The following is an 18,442-nucleotide window of genomic DNA, read 5'->3' as shown; positions in this document are numbered from 1 at the left end:
CCTGTTTCAGATTTATCCTCAAATTTATGACAAAGATTTACTGGACCCCATGCAAGAGGAGGTTCTTAGCATGTCCATCTGCCCTTCCCTCAGCAGACCTGGACTTCCCCTGGTCCTTGGCTGTCTTTTGGAGGATCCTGATGAAGCTGACATTCTACCTGCCCTTCACTAGACAGATGGCTGAAGCCATTTCCTAACTCACCCTGCTTCTTATAATCTGGTCAGCAGCTCTGCAGGTGCTCCTGTCCCCCCACCCCTCACCCACTAGTGTGAAGTTAGAGGCCTAACTGCTGCAGGATTGGACAGGAAAAACCAGAGCAGGAGACTCTTCCTTAACCAGGCTTCTGCCATTTCCTAGAGTCCTTTCTCTCACTCTGGGGATTAATTAGCCAAAAGCATGGCAAGGATAGGCAATCCTTAGAATGCGAACCACTGTAACGAGGCAGAAGGCATCATAAAGTGGAGGTAACACAAGTATAGAAGCATGTCCCAGTCCTACAGAATGAGATTTGGGAATTCACAGTACAGAGGGCGGAGTGACGGAAATGGAATTTAACTAATTTCCCAAAGAATGAGAGGACAGACATGCACGCTCCCCATGAAATCTAAAGTGGGCCAATCAGCTGGGAGCGGCTACAGAGGAGGGCCACAGAGAAGTAACCGTATATATGTCAACCATATGGCTTTTCAACCTTTATTTGCTGCATGTGTAACTGACATGCTGCCAATTTATTTTAAATTTATATTTTAATTTATTTTTAATAAGGCTCCCAGTGGCTGACAAATCATGAAGAGCTGCAAGCTACAGGTAACAATAAGCATATCATCAGCTTTAAGTATAATCCATATCCTTTCATGTAGATCTACAGAATGAAATACAAATCATCACAGTTGTCAGTTTCAAGAACTTTATCCCCCAAAGCACATATTTAATCTTACATTAACAAAGTTTATTATCCTCACCATAGTAAAAGAATAAACCAGTAGTAAGTACATACATAGTGAATGAAACCAGTTAACTAACCATGGAAGGAATAGAACAGAATACATTTTCTGTTTACTAAACCAGTCATGATTACAAAAAGTTAAGGAAAACCTAGTTAAACACTTCATTTTTTCTCTCTGAACAGATAAATCCACATTTCAAGAACAATTCATTACAAGAATAAAGTTTCTGTAAACCAACCAATGCTATATAAAACAGTACAGTGAAGCCTCTTCAATGCAAACTTGTTTGTACAGGGAGAGGAGTAGTAAAGAGAAAGAATATGAAAGTTACATTGTCAAAGTTAATTAATAAAAATAGTACAACATACAAGGACTCTTGTGAAAGCCTGTGGCTAGAAGGAGAGTGAGAAGAATTCAGTTTCTGAAATCAGTAAACTTTCTAGTGAAGTGTGGACAACTGCAGTGAATTTACCTTCAGATTGAACTGCTGCAAAGATACTGCACAGTGATATTTAAAGTGAACAGCTAATGACAACCGTACAATACATGCATTCAGAACAGGCTAGATCACAGAGTTATTTGTTTGGCTGTTTAGATCATCTAGAAAACTCTGAGGCTCTGCACCTGATGCAGGGTTCAGTAGCTTCAGAACTGAAAGCAGCTTTCACATAGTTAAGGACTGCTTCTAAATGAAGCAGCCCAGTGGACAAGCAATATAATAATTTGTTATACTATAGACCCTTCCAACACTTCTATCAAAATCCTCATATTTTATATTACTCATTCATTTAAAAATACATTGCTCTGATTTCTTTTGTAAATTAAAAAAATTACAAATTTGTATAAAAGACTTAAAGGCCCAGTCCTGGAAGCTGTGCTGGACAGGAGGACCCCCAGACTGAGAAGAACCTCAGTCAAGCAAGTGAGGCTTCATGGGTGCAAACATCTATCTGCACGTAGCAGTTCTTGGGTTGAGTTTTATTCGTTCTTGTAAGGGAAGTAGCCTAACCCAGTATCAATTTTATGTTCAAATTCTGCAAACACTTTGCTCGCATGAGTAATCCCATTGATGATAATAGGACTACTCATGTAAAATTCCAGCAGTACCTTAATATTCACAAGAGAGGGGCCTTAGTGATTATAGACTCAGCCAGCTCCCTTTTATTCCAATGGCAGTAAAAATAGGCTGTGCTTGACTACCTTTAAGTTTATTGTCAGCATCTCCCACCTAATCCCTACCAGTAAATTTCTGCATCCATGCTTTTTGCTCAGTTGATTTAGGAAGGTTCAAGTGCCATCAGGCTATATATGCTTGGGAGCGCATTGGAGAGCAAAAGATTATTCCTGTTGTTTAACATCTGTGGCTCAAGACTGTGGAGAAGTATTTCAACTCTAGTTAATTTTTCCCTTGATCTTGCCCCATGAAAAATCAGTGAAAGTGCTGCTATTTACAAGGGATTCAAGCTACAGCACTAAAAGCTGTAGTTCACCATTCTCAAAATGAAGAACAGCCAAGAGAAAGAGCATTCACAGACCTACATACCGGGTTATAAACCAGGGATCTGGGTTTTCAGTTTCCCATGGAAAAAAGGAGAAACTCACAGATTTTATCTTTTACTGGAGGAAAACGCGATTTCTCGTTGTACCAGAGAAACCTTGGATTTTGCAGTTTTACAAACACCTCTCTGCAGGCTGAGGGGCACAAACCTATGCTGCCACCCCTGCTGCTGTTGCACACACAGGGGACATGTTGTCAGGGTACTGTGGAGTTCGCAGTGGTAAGGAGATCCCCGTGCGGCCCCACTGTGCCCTGCAGTGCCACGTTGTACCCATTGGGCTACGGAGGCCCTGGTGTAGGGCAGCAGGGCAGGAGCCTGAGCCTGAGCCTGCAGCAGGCAGGCAGCAGTGGGGGAGCCAGGCTTCGCTGCAGCAGCCACCGCCTCCTGCCAGGGGTTGGGGGCTGCAGACCCAGGACCCTGACCCCATCAGCCTGGCAGTTGGAAGGCCCCTCTGGCAGGGTTGGGGGTCACTGGGGCTGTGAGTGGGGGTGAGGGGCACCAGCAGGGCTGTCGGGGGGGGAAGGGCACAATCAGGGCCAGTGGGTTGCGGGGGGGGGGGAGGGTGTAAGCAAGGGGCACCAGCAGGGCTGGGGGTGAGGGAGGGACTCTGGAGGGCAAGTGAGGGGCACCAGCAGGGCCAGCAGGGGGCTGTGGGGGGGGAATGAGGGGCCTTTCATTTTAATCATGGATTTGGGGTGGTTTATGAGAGAATTTGCAATTTCAGGATCCCTGCTCGTAACTTTTTAGATAAGGAAGAGTAAGACATGCTGTAAAATGAAACCTTGGGAAAATAACAATACATAAAAGACAGTAAGATCTGGAATATCAACACACAGCAAAAAGCATGTATGTTGGAGTTCTCTATTTGAGGGTATGGTATAATTTCAGTCCAGAGGGATGGCTTTAGGCTAATGTTGCCTACTGGGGTAGTACCAGAAGTGTACCTTTCCCCTGTTATGGAACAGGGATGCATAGAACTGGTTTATTCTATTCACGCTACCCACCTTCTAATCACAGCACAGTGAACAATATAGTGCAAACACACTGTACAGAAGCTTTGATGTACTTTCTATAAATAATACTTTTCTATATACAGAGGAGAAAAAAGACTGGATGAAATGTGTGTTAGACTTTGGAAGAAAGTCTCCACAGTCCTGGAGTAATAACAACTGTGAAACTATGAAATCTTCTGCTATGAAATGTAGCAAGATTAGATCATTCTACAGTAAAAGCTGTGCTATCCAGCACTTTACTAACTGGCATGTGCTATTATGCATGCAACTGGTATGCCGATCGACATGACAAAAGCGAAACCGGAAGTCCCACCATGACACTTCAGGTTTCACCAAGTCCCATGGCCTGGGGCAAAGCAGCCCACACTGATGCCAGGGAGTGAAAGCCCTGGTGCACCGAATGTGGTGGGAGGGGCAGGGGCCCTAACAGATGCCTTTCAGATAACCTGCATATTTGATTAATTGGCATGCCTCATTCCCCCTGGATGCCAGATAACACAGCTTTTGCTGTATATTACAAAAAAAAAAAAAGCCCTACAAAAAAACCCCAAAAGCAAACTATGAACACAAAGTTTTAACAGTTAATCATGTTAAAACATGGCAAAAATTATACCAAACTACTATAGACATTTATGTATAAGTTCAATCCTACCTTAGCTATGAGAATGAGTGTAGCTACATTTTTCACCTATACGAAATACAGCTCTTTATGCCCCAACAGCCTCTTTCTTTTTCTAAATTATAGTTATGATGCCCTTCAAAAATTACTTAGGGCTTGGGGTTTTTCAGCTTGGTGATTACTAAATGCTGGCCAGATAAGAGCTTGTAGCTGTGGGTTTCAGCTTGCTGATAAAGTCTGAACTGCTAACAATTTGGACAGTAGACATGCTTGTCATGTATACATACTGATAAGCAGACTTACTAGCAAATGAGGGGATAAATGCAGTGGTTGCAATGAATTTCCTGGTTTTGTAGTTTGTTATAGGCCATGAAAACTAACAATTTTAGGAAGAAAAAGAAATCTTTGTTTCCCTTGATTTTCTATAGTGATATTTGGCCGGTGGAAGCTATGAGCAAGTCTCAGCTCTGCTATCACCTCGATAGGCTAATGGGATTTAGTTCATGCAAACCTACAGGAGATTAAGAGAGAGAAAGGACACAGTGCACTTGGTTTGTTGCAGGTTGGTAGTGCAGAGGAAGGGCATTCACTTGAAATAAAAGAGGCTGGAAGTAGCATCACCTGAGGGATACTGCAGTGGGCTGGGCTCAGAAGACTTGATTCCCAGTTGTATCACTGGCCTGCTGGGTGACCTTGAGCAAGTCAGCTCATATATCTGTCTCTCCATTTTCCTCCTCTGCAAAACTGGGTAAAGAGACTAACCTCCTTAGTGACGTGCTTCAAGATATACTGGCATAAGACATGAGATACCAGTTGGCAGTGTTATTTCTTTATTAGATTTATATCCTGTCCTATCCAAAGGCTCAGAGTGGTTTGCAACAAACAAACATCCCACAGGAAGGATTCCCTGAACACCCCTCACAAAACCCATGAATGCCATAGGAAGGACATGACCATTGTCCAGAGCTTTGAATCTCAAATATTTGAAGAGATCATTGGTTGTGCTCATGCTACATCTTAGTAGTCTTGGTAACAACAGACTGAACTGGTCCATATAGCCCAAGTACGTCTGTCTGTTTGGGTGCATCCTCATACATGCAAAAGAGGTCTAATGTATCTAAAGGATTTTCTATCACAAGAAGATTCTGTATTTTGGTGGGGTCTTTCTGGCTAACTTTTACAATAACTCTACAACTAGGCAACTGCAATCCCAGGCTGTAGAGAATTACAGAATAACAGCAGCAAAAGAGTTCTTAGGCACCTAGAAATGCCCCAGGTTGTTAAATCTTTTTAAGAAGTATATATTTTCTTCCACTACAATGATTATTCAGGAGCAAACAGCACTGATGTAAATACAGGTTGCTTAAGGGTTATTTTTGACAAACATCAATTGTGCTAGTCAGATCACTTGCAGTTTTATAAGCACAGTCAAGTTTACAGTGGCTTCTTTTAACCTGCTTCATAAGGAGACAAGACACATGTTGGCACCCAGAGCACAAGTGAAGTGGGCCAGCTTAACTATACCACCTGAAATAACCTGTCCAGTGATAGAGGCCTGGATACACTGACTCAGTCTGAGTACTCTGGAACAGGCTGACACCAGGTAAGAGCGCTACATGCTTTATTCTGCAAAGCACTCAGGACTCTGGAAACTTGAAACAGATTCTTGATCCTAATCTATTAGCCCTTTGTGGCCTCAGGCACTAGAAAGGGAGACAGCCTAGCTGGGGTATTCCTCATGGGTGTAGGGTCCCCAGTGAGCAGAGAATTAATAGAATTCCCTCCTCTTCTGTCCTTTCACACCAAATGCTTTTATTTGGGAATATGTCAGAAGCAGGGACGAAGAAGAGAAGACTGGGCATGAGGAATAGTGCAAAGAGCTCAATGTGCTCCAGAAATAACCAGCTAAGGCAGTGGGAGCCAGCCTTTTGGCCACAAAGTAGACCCTGTATCCTCCCTCAGTGCCACTCAGAGCCCCTTTCCTTGTCTGATCTGGTGCTTTGCTTGCTGCTCTCTGCCCTATCTTCCACTATGTTTCCTGCAGAACACATAAAAGCAGTCTGTGTTGCTTGTGATGTGTGGTGTGGGTTGATCACCCCTAAGATAAGGGATGACAGCAGCTGATATGATTTACAGCATATCAGCAGGCCCTCCAGATGCTGTGGCTTGTGTAGGATGCCCTCAAATGCCCTTGCCTCCAGGCCCACCCTCGTTTGTTTTTTTCCCCCTTGTTTTTTTCCCCCTTTATGACAGGCATAAACAACTGAATCTTGAATCACTGAACACTTACTCCCAGTACAAAAGTTTCCCTGATGCTTCCCAACAATGAGATGAGGAAGGACCTGCCATCCAGTGTTCTGGAGGGAAGTTCGGCTCTAGTATAAACAGGCTGTTAGACACAAATGAGGGCCATGGGATTTACAGAAACAGGATGCTAATTAATAGCTCTGAACTTCATCTGTTAGAATGATAACATTTTACATCATTAGCAAAAATATGGGAATGACCCTTGTATTTCCTGACATTAATTAGATGAAATTAAGTTTTGTTTCTTGAAAACTCAAAGTTCTAAAGTATTTCTATCTGGGATTATGGGTTCTGACTTACTTTTTATTAACGATTTTTAATGTCATTTTCCAGGCTGAATTCTGTGATTAACCACAGGAAGCCCAGTAAAGCAACATTTGCAAGGACACAGTGTGAAAAGCAGAGCAATGTGAAATTAATAATTTTTACTACCCTGCAGGAAAATGTGAAGAGATTAAGATCCTGAAAAACACCAGGATATTAAAAAGGAAACTTCAGATAAGAAAGAAATAGAAAATGGATCATAGAATAAAGGAAGGAATATAATTTGGTCCAGGCTCACCCACAGTACAAAATTTTCCAGATGGTTTGAAGTGTGTGTGTTGGAAAACACCATAGCAAATGTCTGTCTTGCTTGTATTCATCACCGAGTAGCTCAATCTTGTATGGCACTGAGCATTTCTGTATATGATGCTGGGTGAGATCAATGAGCGTTCAAGGAGTTCAGGATCTCAAGGATATATTTAACAGCTTGCACAATTCAGCCATGTTTCAACTTAGACAATTATATATACATTTTACTCATAACATGAGTCTCCCCTCTTTCTCAACTGCACTTGTCAGTTTGTGTAGCAAGGTGGATAATACGTGAAAAACACATTCCCAAGCAAACACGTTTCATAATCTTAATTTTTTTTCCCCAAACATTAATTCTAGGGGCAAAACACTGTGTTTGGAGATTGGATAGAACACAGAGCAGAAGAGCCAAGCTGCCTTCAATTCTGTCATATGACGTACCTATCTCCATCCTCAAGGAACTGGGTGTCTCCTTTCAAATGTTTGTCCATGAGTGGCCAACTGAGTTAGGATGCTGGCTGCTTACAGCACAATAATTCTTAAGAGTTACACCATTTTATCCATTGCCAGAAAGTCCTAAGAACTACAGATGGGGGGGGAAATTTTGTCAGAATATGTTTTGTCAGAAACATGAACTACAGAGCGGGGGGAAATTTTGTCAGAATCCCCACAATGTATCATTTCAAGGATCATTAACTTTGGAGAGGACAGATATTACTGCTACCTGCATTTGCAAAGTGTGGTGTGCTAATTATAAGATAGCTATCTACTGGTCTTACTTTAATATTTATACGGTGGTTTGCCTTATTCAGTTAGAAGACCAATATGTGATTATCATTTTCCAAATACTACTGAGTATCTCAGCGTCACTTGCCTGTGGTCTCATGTGCTTCAGATTTTATATAGACCTTATCTAATCTGACAGATGAGCCCTGTGCTGATGCACAAAAAGGACTGAAGGGGAAGTGAAAGAATCTCTTTCTTCTTTGATAAATGACCACATAGCATGGTCTACACACAAAAGCTAACACCACGCTCCAAAGGGAGAGATCTGTAAGAAAAGGGGGAGCTGTTTGGCTCCCAGATGCCTAGAGGCCACAATGCAGTCACCTATATACACCTGCTTGGAGGAACAGGTAAGTGCAGTCAAAGATACTTCTTCCTTTTGTTTGGGCCATTGGGGGGTCACGATGCAAAAGAAACACCTGCCAATGCCCCTACTCTTTCTGTGAGCACTGTTTACCATATTTACTTGAATACAAGGTGAGGTTTTTTCTCTGTTCAGCATGGGGGGGCAGGGAGCCCCTCATCTTGCATTTGAGTACAAGGCAGGGTAGAGGACCAGGCAGCTGTTGTGACTGACTTTGGCTCCAAGCCTGGGTCAAAGGCTCGAGTCAGAGCCACAGCAGCTGCCTGTCCCACCCCCCCAGTTGTGCCCTCTTCAGCTTCCCCCACACCTTCTCCCCTCCCCACTTTAATGTATGATGCAGCTCTGGCTCTGGCTCAATTCCCGCTGGGGCAGGGTGGGGAAACTGTCCCCTGCCTCTCCAATTAGCAGGGGCATAGGTCCAGTCACAGAACTGCTGCATGGTCAGGCAAGGGCCATGCCTCCATGTGCTCTGTGACCAAGGGGAATCAAGGCAGAGCTGCATCTGATAGCAAGGAAGGGGGGACAGGGGCTGTGGGGAGCAGGCTGCAGAGGAAAGAAGTAGTCTGGAGGCAGAGAGCAAGGAGGCCACCTGCCCCCCTGCAGCTGCGTTCACTGTAGCAGTGGGAGGGATGACCTTCTGTTTATCAGACTCTATACCTAGAAATATACAACAAATTCATAAAGTGATCATATATAGAATCTAATTACTGGGGGATTGTCTTAAATTTGAAGTTGTCATTAATTTAGGTAAATATAATAATTCCAGTGGTCAGAGGGTTTAGAGTTGGTCCAAGTTACAATGCATCTAAATCTGAAATTCCCCATGTTCTCATGTACAGAGAATGAGCCAAGTTCTGAGGTTCAGATAGGTGCCTTGGTCTTAATACTTAGGTATCACATCAATAAGTTTGTTATAAAATGCCTTTAGGCAAACATGTCCAGGTCCAGGTGCAGAGTTTTAAGAGCCTCAGCCTCAGGCCAAGACCATCCCTAATCCACTTCACAAAAACACACTGCAGAGCCTTTTCAACCAACAATATGTTTAAATCCTTGGAATATTCAACTTATTTAACTATAAAGTTGCTATGGGCACCTGCACTTATTTAAATACAGGATTTATTTATGATCTTGTTAAGTCTTGAGACTGGGCCTGCTGCCAAGTTTCTCTATTTTACATGCCGCCCTGTCAAGCCAATTGTTTTAATTAAGTTACATCAGATTCTTCCCCGACAGCTTCTGATGATGAAAATATGTGTAGTGAGGAACTGGTTCCTTTTCATCTTGCCTGCAATTACTAACAAAGTTATATAAAAATAGGGCACTTCTTTGTATATGACTACATGGCAGTGTCTCATTTTCATAAGCAGAAGCTTGGTCCTTTTCAGTTCATTCCTGAGTACTTGATTTTCATGGCTAAGCATGCCCTTTCGTTTTGGCCCAGTACTTCAGGAGGTAACACACACACATGCACACATACATTCGCAGCTAATTGCACTTAAACTTTTTTAGGTTTTTAAATCTAAGTCAAGCATTCTACTGGCAAAGTCATCAAGCAGTTAAAAAAATCCTATTGGGTAATTACCATGATGTCAATTTATTTTTTAATCATGGTGAAACTGTTTTGCTTTCAACCATGAAGTAGTTTTACTGCAAGATGTATCATATCTATAGAGCCTCGCTGAAACACTGAACAATCCCATGGAACTAATAATGCAGTTATGAAGCTAGTGAAACATCTGAAAGCTGAGGGGGACATGCCATCAAACTATTCTCTCATGCATTATTGTTTTAAAATGAAAAAAGTGGAGGAGGGACACTTTTCATCTGGCCCAATCCCAATTAGATGGGTTTGGCATTAGTACTCCAGCTGAGTGTTGAGGACTTTGCTCTAGGCTGATCCTTGAAGGGGAGGAGGCGGGGGGAAGAGGGAAGGTGTCCTACACACAGAGATTATGCTTACACATCTCTCCATGCCCCCCCAAGTACAAGGCCTAGGCTGTCAGAGGCATTTCTGCATGGTCACACTATTTTCATTACATTCAAGGCTTTATTTAGGCCATAAGATTTGGCACTTCAAGGCTTTGTCTCTAGCTAGAACACTTGGGGAGTTCATTTATGGACCTCCCATGAGCATTAACCAAAGTCCTCCTTTGTAAACTCTCTCTCTGTGAAGGGGAGAATAGAGTTTATAGGATGCTCATCATCTTAAATATTATAGGTGCCAGATTGAGCCTCTAAAGCCTAACTCGGATTCACCTTCCACACCACTGAACGACAGGAATGCCACTACTCTCTCGCTCTCGGAGAACCTTATGGTCTCTAGAGTGCAGCTTTGGGAATCCTCTCATGCAATTTCATGGATTGAGGATTTCTGCAGCAGTGTGACAGCAAGCCAGCTGCCAAAAGAACGAGGGCAGCTTTAAAGGCCAACACTTTGAACAATAACTATATGCAAAAGCTGAAATGCTGATTTAGGGCATTCAGACTTGGAGAGGAAAATGATTCAAAGGGAAAAATAACCCAAAACTCTCCATATATTTGACAGCTTTAATTCAGCCTTGAGCTGCGTGGCAGAGAATAACAGGGGGAAAAAGCAGCCATCCCCATGCCTGTAAAGGGGGGAGAAGATGGAAAACTACCCAATATGTGGAGGTTGTATATTAATATTTATCAGCTGCTATTTTTCTATGCTCAGGCCCTGCATCTTTTTAAAAAAGGAGAAAGAGGCAAGACATGACTAGCATTCATTTGAGTTTTGCCTGAAGATGCAGCTACGTATGCCCAAGGCAAGGAAGGCTACAAATTATTCTGGATGGGTAAGGCCCTTCAAACAATTACTCACAAAAGGTAATACAGAGACATTATCTAGTAACAGAACACTGAATATAAATACCTGTATAAAATGCTGTCTGCAATTGATTTTACATTGCCCCCCCCCGCCCCAAAGCTATTATCTACCCATAGGAATATATTAACATCTAAATATGAATTTTTGTCAAGCTTGTCAGTAATTTCACTTCAAATACTGCTCTCCTTTTTTCTGTTGCCTCCCCACTATAATTAACTCGTGAAACCAATTCACTATGAAAGCCTACACATAAGCAAAACAGGACTATTCAGTAATCCTTCTGATGGCAGTTCTCCCCCCTCAAGGGGGATCATTGGCAGTTATTTTGGCTGCAAAATTTCTCTGAATTAAGATTTTGCTTTCATTTATAAATAATGTTTATTTGACCAGATGACTTTGGTAGCAAATGTGGACTTCAACACAACCAATGAAAAAGGCATCATACTACCCAGATTGTATTTTCTAGAAGAGATAGATCCAATGAACTACCAGTGTTGTTTCAGTTAGCCAGCTGTACAATGGAAACTGAAGTTTTTTGCCTTTCCCACTTCACATGCTTGCCAGTACTTCATCCCCTGGAATACAGGCTGCCTGCAGGCAGTGACACCTATACTTCTGGAACTATTACAGTCAAGATACGCATCATCCCTATTCACTGCCTTGAAAAAGGAAGCATTAGTTAATGCTCTAAAACACAGCTGAATGATAGCATGTTTAAAATTTACACATATGCTTAATGTACAGTTTCAAGGACCCTTAAAATCTTCCAATGTCTCCCATCCATTGCACCTGGAAAACTTGGTAACTACATTTTCTGGGAGTATCAGATGTACAGTTATTTAATACAATGCTGTGATCAAAATACCAACCCAAAAGCAGATTACACACACACAAACACAAGCTAATAGAAAATTCAACCAGTAGAAAATAAGCACTTTCTATAGAAACATCACTTTCTTTTTATATTTAATGGACCCACACTGATCTGTCACATCAAGTTTATACAGAGGACATCCACTGGCTTTGCTCGGGAGTAAAGCTTTCACCTCCAAACAATTTGCAAGTGTAGGCAAACTTTTTGCTACCAAGGTTCAAATTCTAAGGCTGGGCCCGTGCTTAAAATGGACATGTCTACCTATATTTATATAGACATCTATACAGAAACACACACACACGAGAAATACTGTTGTAGCTGTCCACTCCTGCAGTATTCGGGTCTCCAATCTTCTTAGAATGTGAAGGCATATACCACTCCCACAACCACAATGTTTCCAATTGTTGCTATGATCGCAATCCATAATAGTATGGCATCATTTGAGGAGCGAGGCGTTTCTTCTGGCGGGTTCTGCATTGAAGCAGCTGCATGGACATTGGCCGATGAGTTAAACAAGGAGTATTCAGTGCTAAAGTCCTCATTGGGAGAGTCCATGAAAGCTCCTCCCATAACAGGAAGCTGTGAAGGACAGAGTTATGATTACCATTAGAATGAAATTCAAAATTAACATTTGTTTTGTTCTAGAAGGTTATAATTTCAAATAAGCCAGTAACAATCCCCTTTTGCTAAGTTTGCAGAGATCTCATGTGCATATTGGGATCCAATGATCATGCACACAAGAGTATCTTTCAGTATGCATATTCTTTTCAGTAAAGGTCAATAGATCTGACTATGCCTACAACATGGCCCTAATTTTACTACTAGGGTACAAACCATTAGCACCAAAAGGCTTAGTGTGATGAACAGAACTATTAGAAGAGGAGACTAAAGAAATAACGGAACAGAAAATTAAGTATATGATGCTTTCCCCACATCACAGGAACATAGGACTGAAAAGAGACTTCTGGGGCACTATTCACAGACCATAATCTATCTAAAGATTCCTGAAAAAGCACCCACTTCAAATACTCACACACCACAACTACAAGACAAGACCAGAAATACTAAGACTCCCCTATAACAAGCCACAGGTAAAAACAGGAGAAACGAAAGCATTGCCAAAGCTCTCTGTTGCTGCAATGCAAGTATGCTCACAGGATTCTAGGAAGAGGACCATGCCCTACACCCCACAGAGGAAAGCAGAAACCCCAAAAACCCTTACCAAACTGACTTGAGGGAAAAATCCTTCCTGACCCTAAATCTGGTGATTGCTTTGACCCAAGTAAAACAGCAAGATCCTCTAGCAGGAAAACTGTACGATTTCTTGTTACCAGCAGGAGCAGTGGCTGTGTACCTCAATCGAAGCCACAGCCTTAGTCATAGGTCATAGCCAATGTCCCAAACATCCAGAAGCCAATACAGCATTAATAAAGGAGGCAAAGAAAGAGGCCTTCCTGGTTTACTGATGGCCACAGAAACCCTGAGGTATGTGATGTGTTATCAAGAAGCGACCAGGTAAATTACATAGAACAAAGAGAACACAACAATCCCAATTAACACAACCACCCCAATTCTGTGTTTGCTAAAGCAGCTTCTGATCAATTTAACATTGCCCTCCTGCAATAGAAATTATTCATTGTTTCCCCTCTGGAGTCTACAAACTCCCTTGTCAAGATGTCATATTCACAACTCTGAATAAATTACAGAAGACTTCAGAACTGATGCTGAAAGTCCTGACTTGCAGCAGGTGTTAATCTGTATAATTCATGGCATTATGGTCAAAGATCTGAGCCAACGTGTTAAAAAAAGCCCAGAGGAACAGAGGGCTATCTGCTAAATGGAAAAAAAAGCTTTTAAAAACTGCCCGATAGATATCTGTGGAGAAGGGTAAAGTTGCCTTTCTCTTCTTAATAGGTAAGTTAGCACTGTACATGGCATTTAAAAAAAATGAAGAGGAAAAAAAAAGAACTCTGTAAGATGGAAATTATTCTGTGTATGAGTCAGACTCTTAGGATATGGAAACTTCAAAGCACACTAACAATACTGTAGTTAGAATTTAAATTGTGCTTCCAAGCTTGTCTTAGTCAAGGCAGAATTTTATGTTGTGATAGTACAGCCAATCTCATGTACAAAAAGGAACAGCCACATCATCTTATCTTCCAACAAGCCTATTGACTCCTCGTTTATTTAAGGATGAAGTTCAACATTGTTAGGCTAGTTCCACATCCTGAAGGCCTTAGACAAAATATCATTTTGTTTCCTCCCTCTTCCTCATCTTGCACATGAAGGACTTCTATCCCTCAGCTGTGCTAGCCTTTGTGGCTTATCAGCCAGGTCTGTCCCCCACAATTATCTTTCTTTCTTTTTTTTTTGGTAGAAAATTTTAGTTTTGTAGGAACCATTTTCCAAGCGGGAGGAGTGGAAAACATTTTGATGGATAACTTCAACCCAGCTCTAATCTGCATGTTCTCCCCTGTAACCATCTATGGCAGGAACAGCTCAAAGCAAATTAAGCGCTGCTGGGATGGCAGAGGGAGAGAGAGTTGGCTGTGAAAAGCTCGTCCACTGATTGGTTGTAGTTTTCACTGGGGTCTAAAAATAACTTTAAATCATTTTCTGAAAATGCTTAAAAAGCAGCAAATTAGGGCCAAGAAACAATGCTCCCAAGTCTGTTTTCATCTTCTTCAGTTAACTAGAGACATACAATTCTATTCCTAAGAACAGAATTCCTGCAGATAGGCAGAGAGATTTGATGATGATTATGAGACGACTATTAGAGTTGTATCCAGAGACCAGCTGTGAATCCTGGCACTCTTATGCAGGAACAGGTAGAAGAAACATTCACACCTTTAGTTAGGCAATTGATTTCAAGGATGTGAAAGCTTGGAGCCATAACTAAAAGACAGACAATGCCTAGCTCCATAGACCAGTAATTCTCAACCTTTACAAACTCAAGGCACTCCTCCACAACTTTTGTAACTGAGCAGCACCCCATTTTAAAAAATGAAATAATTTATTAGAGTTCTTGTCTCCTTGCAAAGGAGCTAGGCAGTGATGGCAGGACAGCACCCATGTAGTAATGAGCCTGAGCCTGCGCTTATTTTCTCATACTTTGCAGCACCCTTCAAAAAGATCTTGCAGTTGAGAATTGCTGCTATACATAAAATTGGTGGCTAGTAAACTTGAACTTTCATCACTGTATCGGGCCCTTCACATTCTTATGAAGGCCAGAGTTGAAAGGTAGATTTATTCTATGCAGGGAGAAGGCTTAATAGTCATTTCACTATGACAAGGACAGTTTACAATTACTGTTGGAAAGCCAGATTGCACAATGTATTGTGGCTTCCCCAGCACCCTCTGTGCTGACAGTCATTAGAACTTAAGGGTGCTCAGCAGTTTGAGAGATTTGGCACGTGAAACACAACACTTTTGAACCTGCAGAGACTGGAGAAATAACAATGCTTAGTTGAGAGGCACTGTGATCAGTAATGTACAGAGTAGTCCAAGATCGAAATGTAAGTCAATTATAGAAACAAACTGCAATTATCCTCTTGCCCTAACATAAAATTATTCACTAACTTTCAGAAGCAAGGAGTGGAGGTCAACAAAAGTCCTTGGTAAGTTATTACTTCACAATGAGATTTTCTCTACAAACCTTTAAGAACCTGGTGAAAGATCGTTGTTATTTGTACTCCAAAATCTGGTGAAACACATTTTTTTAATTTGCAGTTCCCTTGCAAATTAAAAAAATGGAAAAGAGCTCAAACAGATTTGTGAAAAGACTTTATAAATGAGAAGCCTGCAGAAGCTAAAGGTCACCTCATTTTAAGGACACTGCTGAGCCAGGACAGCTGTGAAAAATGTTTTTTCCTTAATTGTCCTCTTGAATCACTGTTACAAAAAGTATTAGATTTTAGCTGGATGGGAAACCATTAACAAGCAGCCTCAAAATGACAGTTTGAATTGCCATGGGATTTGTTCTGTGCATAACCTGTGGTGTCTCTGCCATGAAGATTTTTTGGGAAAAAAAAGTGTTCCAGTAGTTGCTACAACTGGCTTTTCATCTAAAGTCCTTAAAAACTTTTCCATTTAAATAGTATATAAACATATTTTACATTCACATTTGTTAGGGATCTCAAGAACTGAGTGTTGTATTATTCAAAAAGATCATGTTTCCTAGGGTTTAGACTACATCATTTGAAAAAGTCCTTGGAAAAAATTGTTCAGTCAACACATGGAGGTTTACTTACAGGGGGAGAAGGGGGAGGACGAAGGCATTTACTGCAAGCACCATGTAATAAAACAGCAAGGGGAACTACTTCCTATTAGTCAACAGGGTCTTTAGGCACCCATTACAGTCTCCACTAAAATTAAATGAATATTCCCACTGGTATCAACAGAAAATAGATCAAAATTCAATAACATTTCCATTATACTTTTCACCTTGCTTTCAGCCATCAGCAACCATTTGTTTCTGAATCAAGAAAATAATTCCCGGTTATTAGTGAGAGGCTGATCATATCATCCATAAAGATTTTGAATGAGAAAATGTGGGGTGAAATAAAAAAATTAATAAAACTGACCATTTCTGTCAGTTATTCACATATTAGCCTTTCCCTTTAGGGAAAGGGAAATTAGTTAAAATTACCTCAATCATCAAAAAGAATGTGTGAGGAGGAAAGCAATCAATTTATAAATTTAGGATATTAGTCTTAGTTTAGAATTATAATTCTAGCATTTTAGAAAACAAAACCATTGATGGCTTTTAAGAAAAAAGGGTGGATCAGATCTCTGAATATTAAATCCTGCACTAAAAGTCCGGAGAGACTAAATCCATTTCTTCCCTGGGTTTGCAGGAGTTAGAGAAGATGAACAGCTTCTCTAGGGATTACATATTCATTGTGGGAAAAGCCTCTGTAAAATCAATTCTCTCTAAAAATTGGCTTCCTAGTTCCCATAAGCATAAGTTTGTGTAAGAATCAGTGGGTCCAGGAAGGAGTGGGGAAGTGAAAACATGGCCCCAGCTGCTTAGGGTCTGAGAAGTACTCAGATCCAGGCCTTAGGGTTGGGCAATGTGGGCGACTGCCCAGGGCACCATGGTCAGGGGATCACCACACGCATGCACACATGCATACACGCGCACGAGCAGACGATGCTCACATCAGAGCTCTCCCCCCAGCCCATCGTGGCCGATCCCTGCGCCAGGCAGGAGGAGTGGTGCCCAGCCCACCACCCACCTCTAGCCACTGCTCAGGAGCAGCCAAGTCAGGCAGCGTGGGCAGCAGCAGCAGTGCCTGCTCACCCACCTGTCTGGCACACCACTATATCAGTGGTGCTCAACCTTCTGGCCTTGAATGCTGGATCCACCTGCATGTGTTAGCCCCCACTTCAGAGTGAACCTGCTCACCAACATGATCTAGTATGCAGGACCATGTCATCCGGCCCATGGGATTCTCCACAGCTCTGGAAATTTGGCAGCAATTAATACCATTTGGCTACCATTCCCCGGCTGCTGAATTTCAGGATCTGTGGTGAGCCTCGTGGGCCAGAGGACATGCTCTGCATGTCAGATCTGACCCATGGGTGAGAGGTTGAGTATGACTGCTCTATGCAGTACAAACAGGATATACACTTACAATCACATTCCCCTCTGAACAAAAATAAAAACCTCAAAGGCTCAGCAGTTTTATATATTTGGTGGCTGTAACCTTCCCTCTAGGTGGCTATACCCTTCCCTCTGGGAAGTACAGTTTCTGCTAAAGTGGTTTCTCAAGTAATATGTGCTCATCAAAAGATACAGAAAAAAAAAACCTGCAGGCAGACCTTGATGGAAGTCTGGCTTTCCACATAGCACGGATCTGTCTCCATGGATCCCAGTTCTGCAGCACTGCTATATTATGCCCTTGCCCCTTCTCTTCTGATCTCAAGCATTACAGAACATACCACCATCACACCCGTTGTGCAGGTTCATGACTTGGACATCATCTATTACTTGTACTTCCCTCCAGGTCCCTGGAGGTTATGCAAAAAGTGTACAGATTCCTTATGTATAATATCGCTATGGTAGAACATTTCCAATCCACTAACTCATCATCTTGCATACTGATTAGGGCTTTTCCCTGTCTCTTTCGCTTTGACAAATGCAATTTTGCTCAGAATGTGGCGGCAAAGATAGTTTCTTGAATTATTGTTTTAACTGTGTGGCTCTTCTCTCTGCATCCATCCACACCCCTTAAATAGCTTCAAACACAGGATGCTTATCTTTACCGTCAAGGCCCTTCATGGCATCTTATCCTATCTGTCTTCTCTCATTCATCAGTGAAATGTCAGCTGCCACTTCCAGTTAGCCATTAGCTACTTGCTAAGTTCCCAAGCAAACATCTTCATAGAAAATTAGGGGTGGAAGGGAACTCAGAATGTCATCCAGTCCGACCCTCTGCTCAAAGCAGAACCAAACCCAACTAGATCCTGCCAGCCAATGACTTACCTACCTGGATCTTAAAGAACTCCAAGGATGGAGATTCCACACCCTCTCTGGGTAACCTGTT

The 18,442-nt window shown here is 41.9% G+C and overlaps 1 protein-coding gene across 1 annotated transcript in view; it reads right to left on the bottom strand.

Moving 5' to 3' along the window:
• Nucleotides 1-771: 771 nt before the first annotated feature.
• C2H14orf132 (chromosome 2 C14orf132 homolog) overlaps nt 772-18,442 on the bottom strand; it is a 70,817-nt gene continuing 53,146 nt past the window's right edge. Inside the window, exon 2 of the mRNA XM_090033964.1 lies at nt 772-12,473. Within this exon, the coding sequence (XP_089890090.1) occupies nt 12,249-12,473 (225 nt within the window). The 3' untranslated portion in view covers nt 772-12,248. The remainder of the gene's footprint in view (nt 12,474-18,442) is intronic.

Source organism: Crocodylus siamensis, chromosome 2 (assembly GCF_052110815.1).
Source record: "Crocodylus siamensis isolate JL-2025a chromosome 2, ASM5211081v1, whole genome shotgun sequence".
In the NCBI taxonomy this organism is placed as follows: Eukaryota; Metazoa; Chordata; order Crocodylia; family Crocodylidae; genus Crocodylus; species Crocodylus siamensis.
The sequence above is the reverse complement of the archived record's forward strand: the minus strand, read 5'-3'. Positions and strand labels throughout refer to the sequence as shown.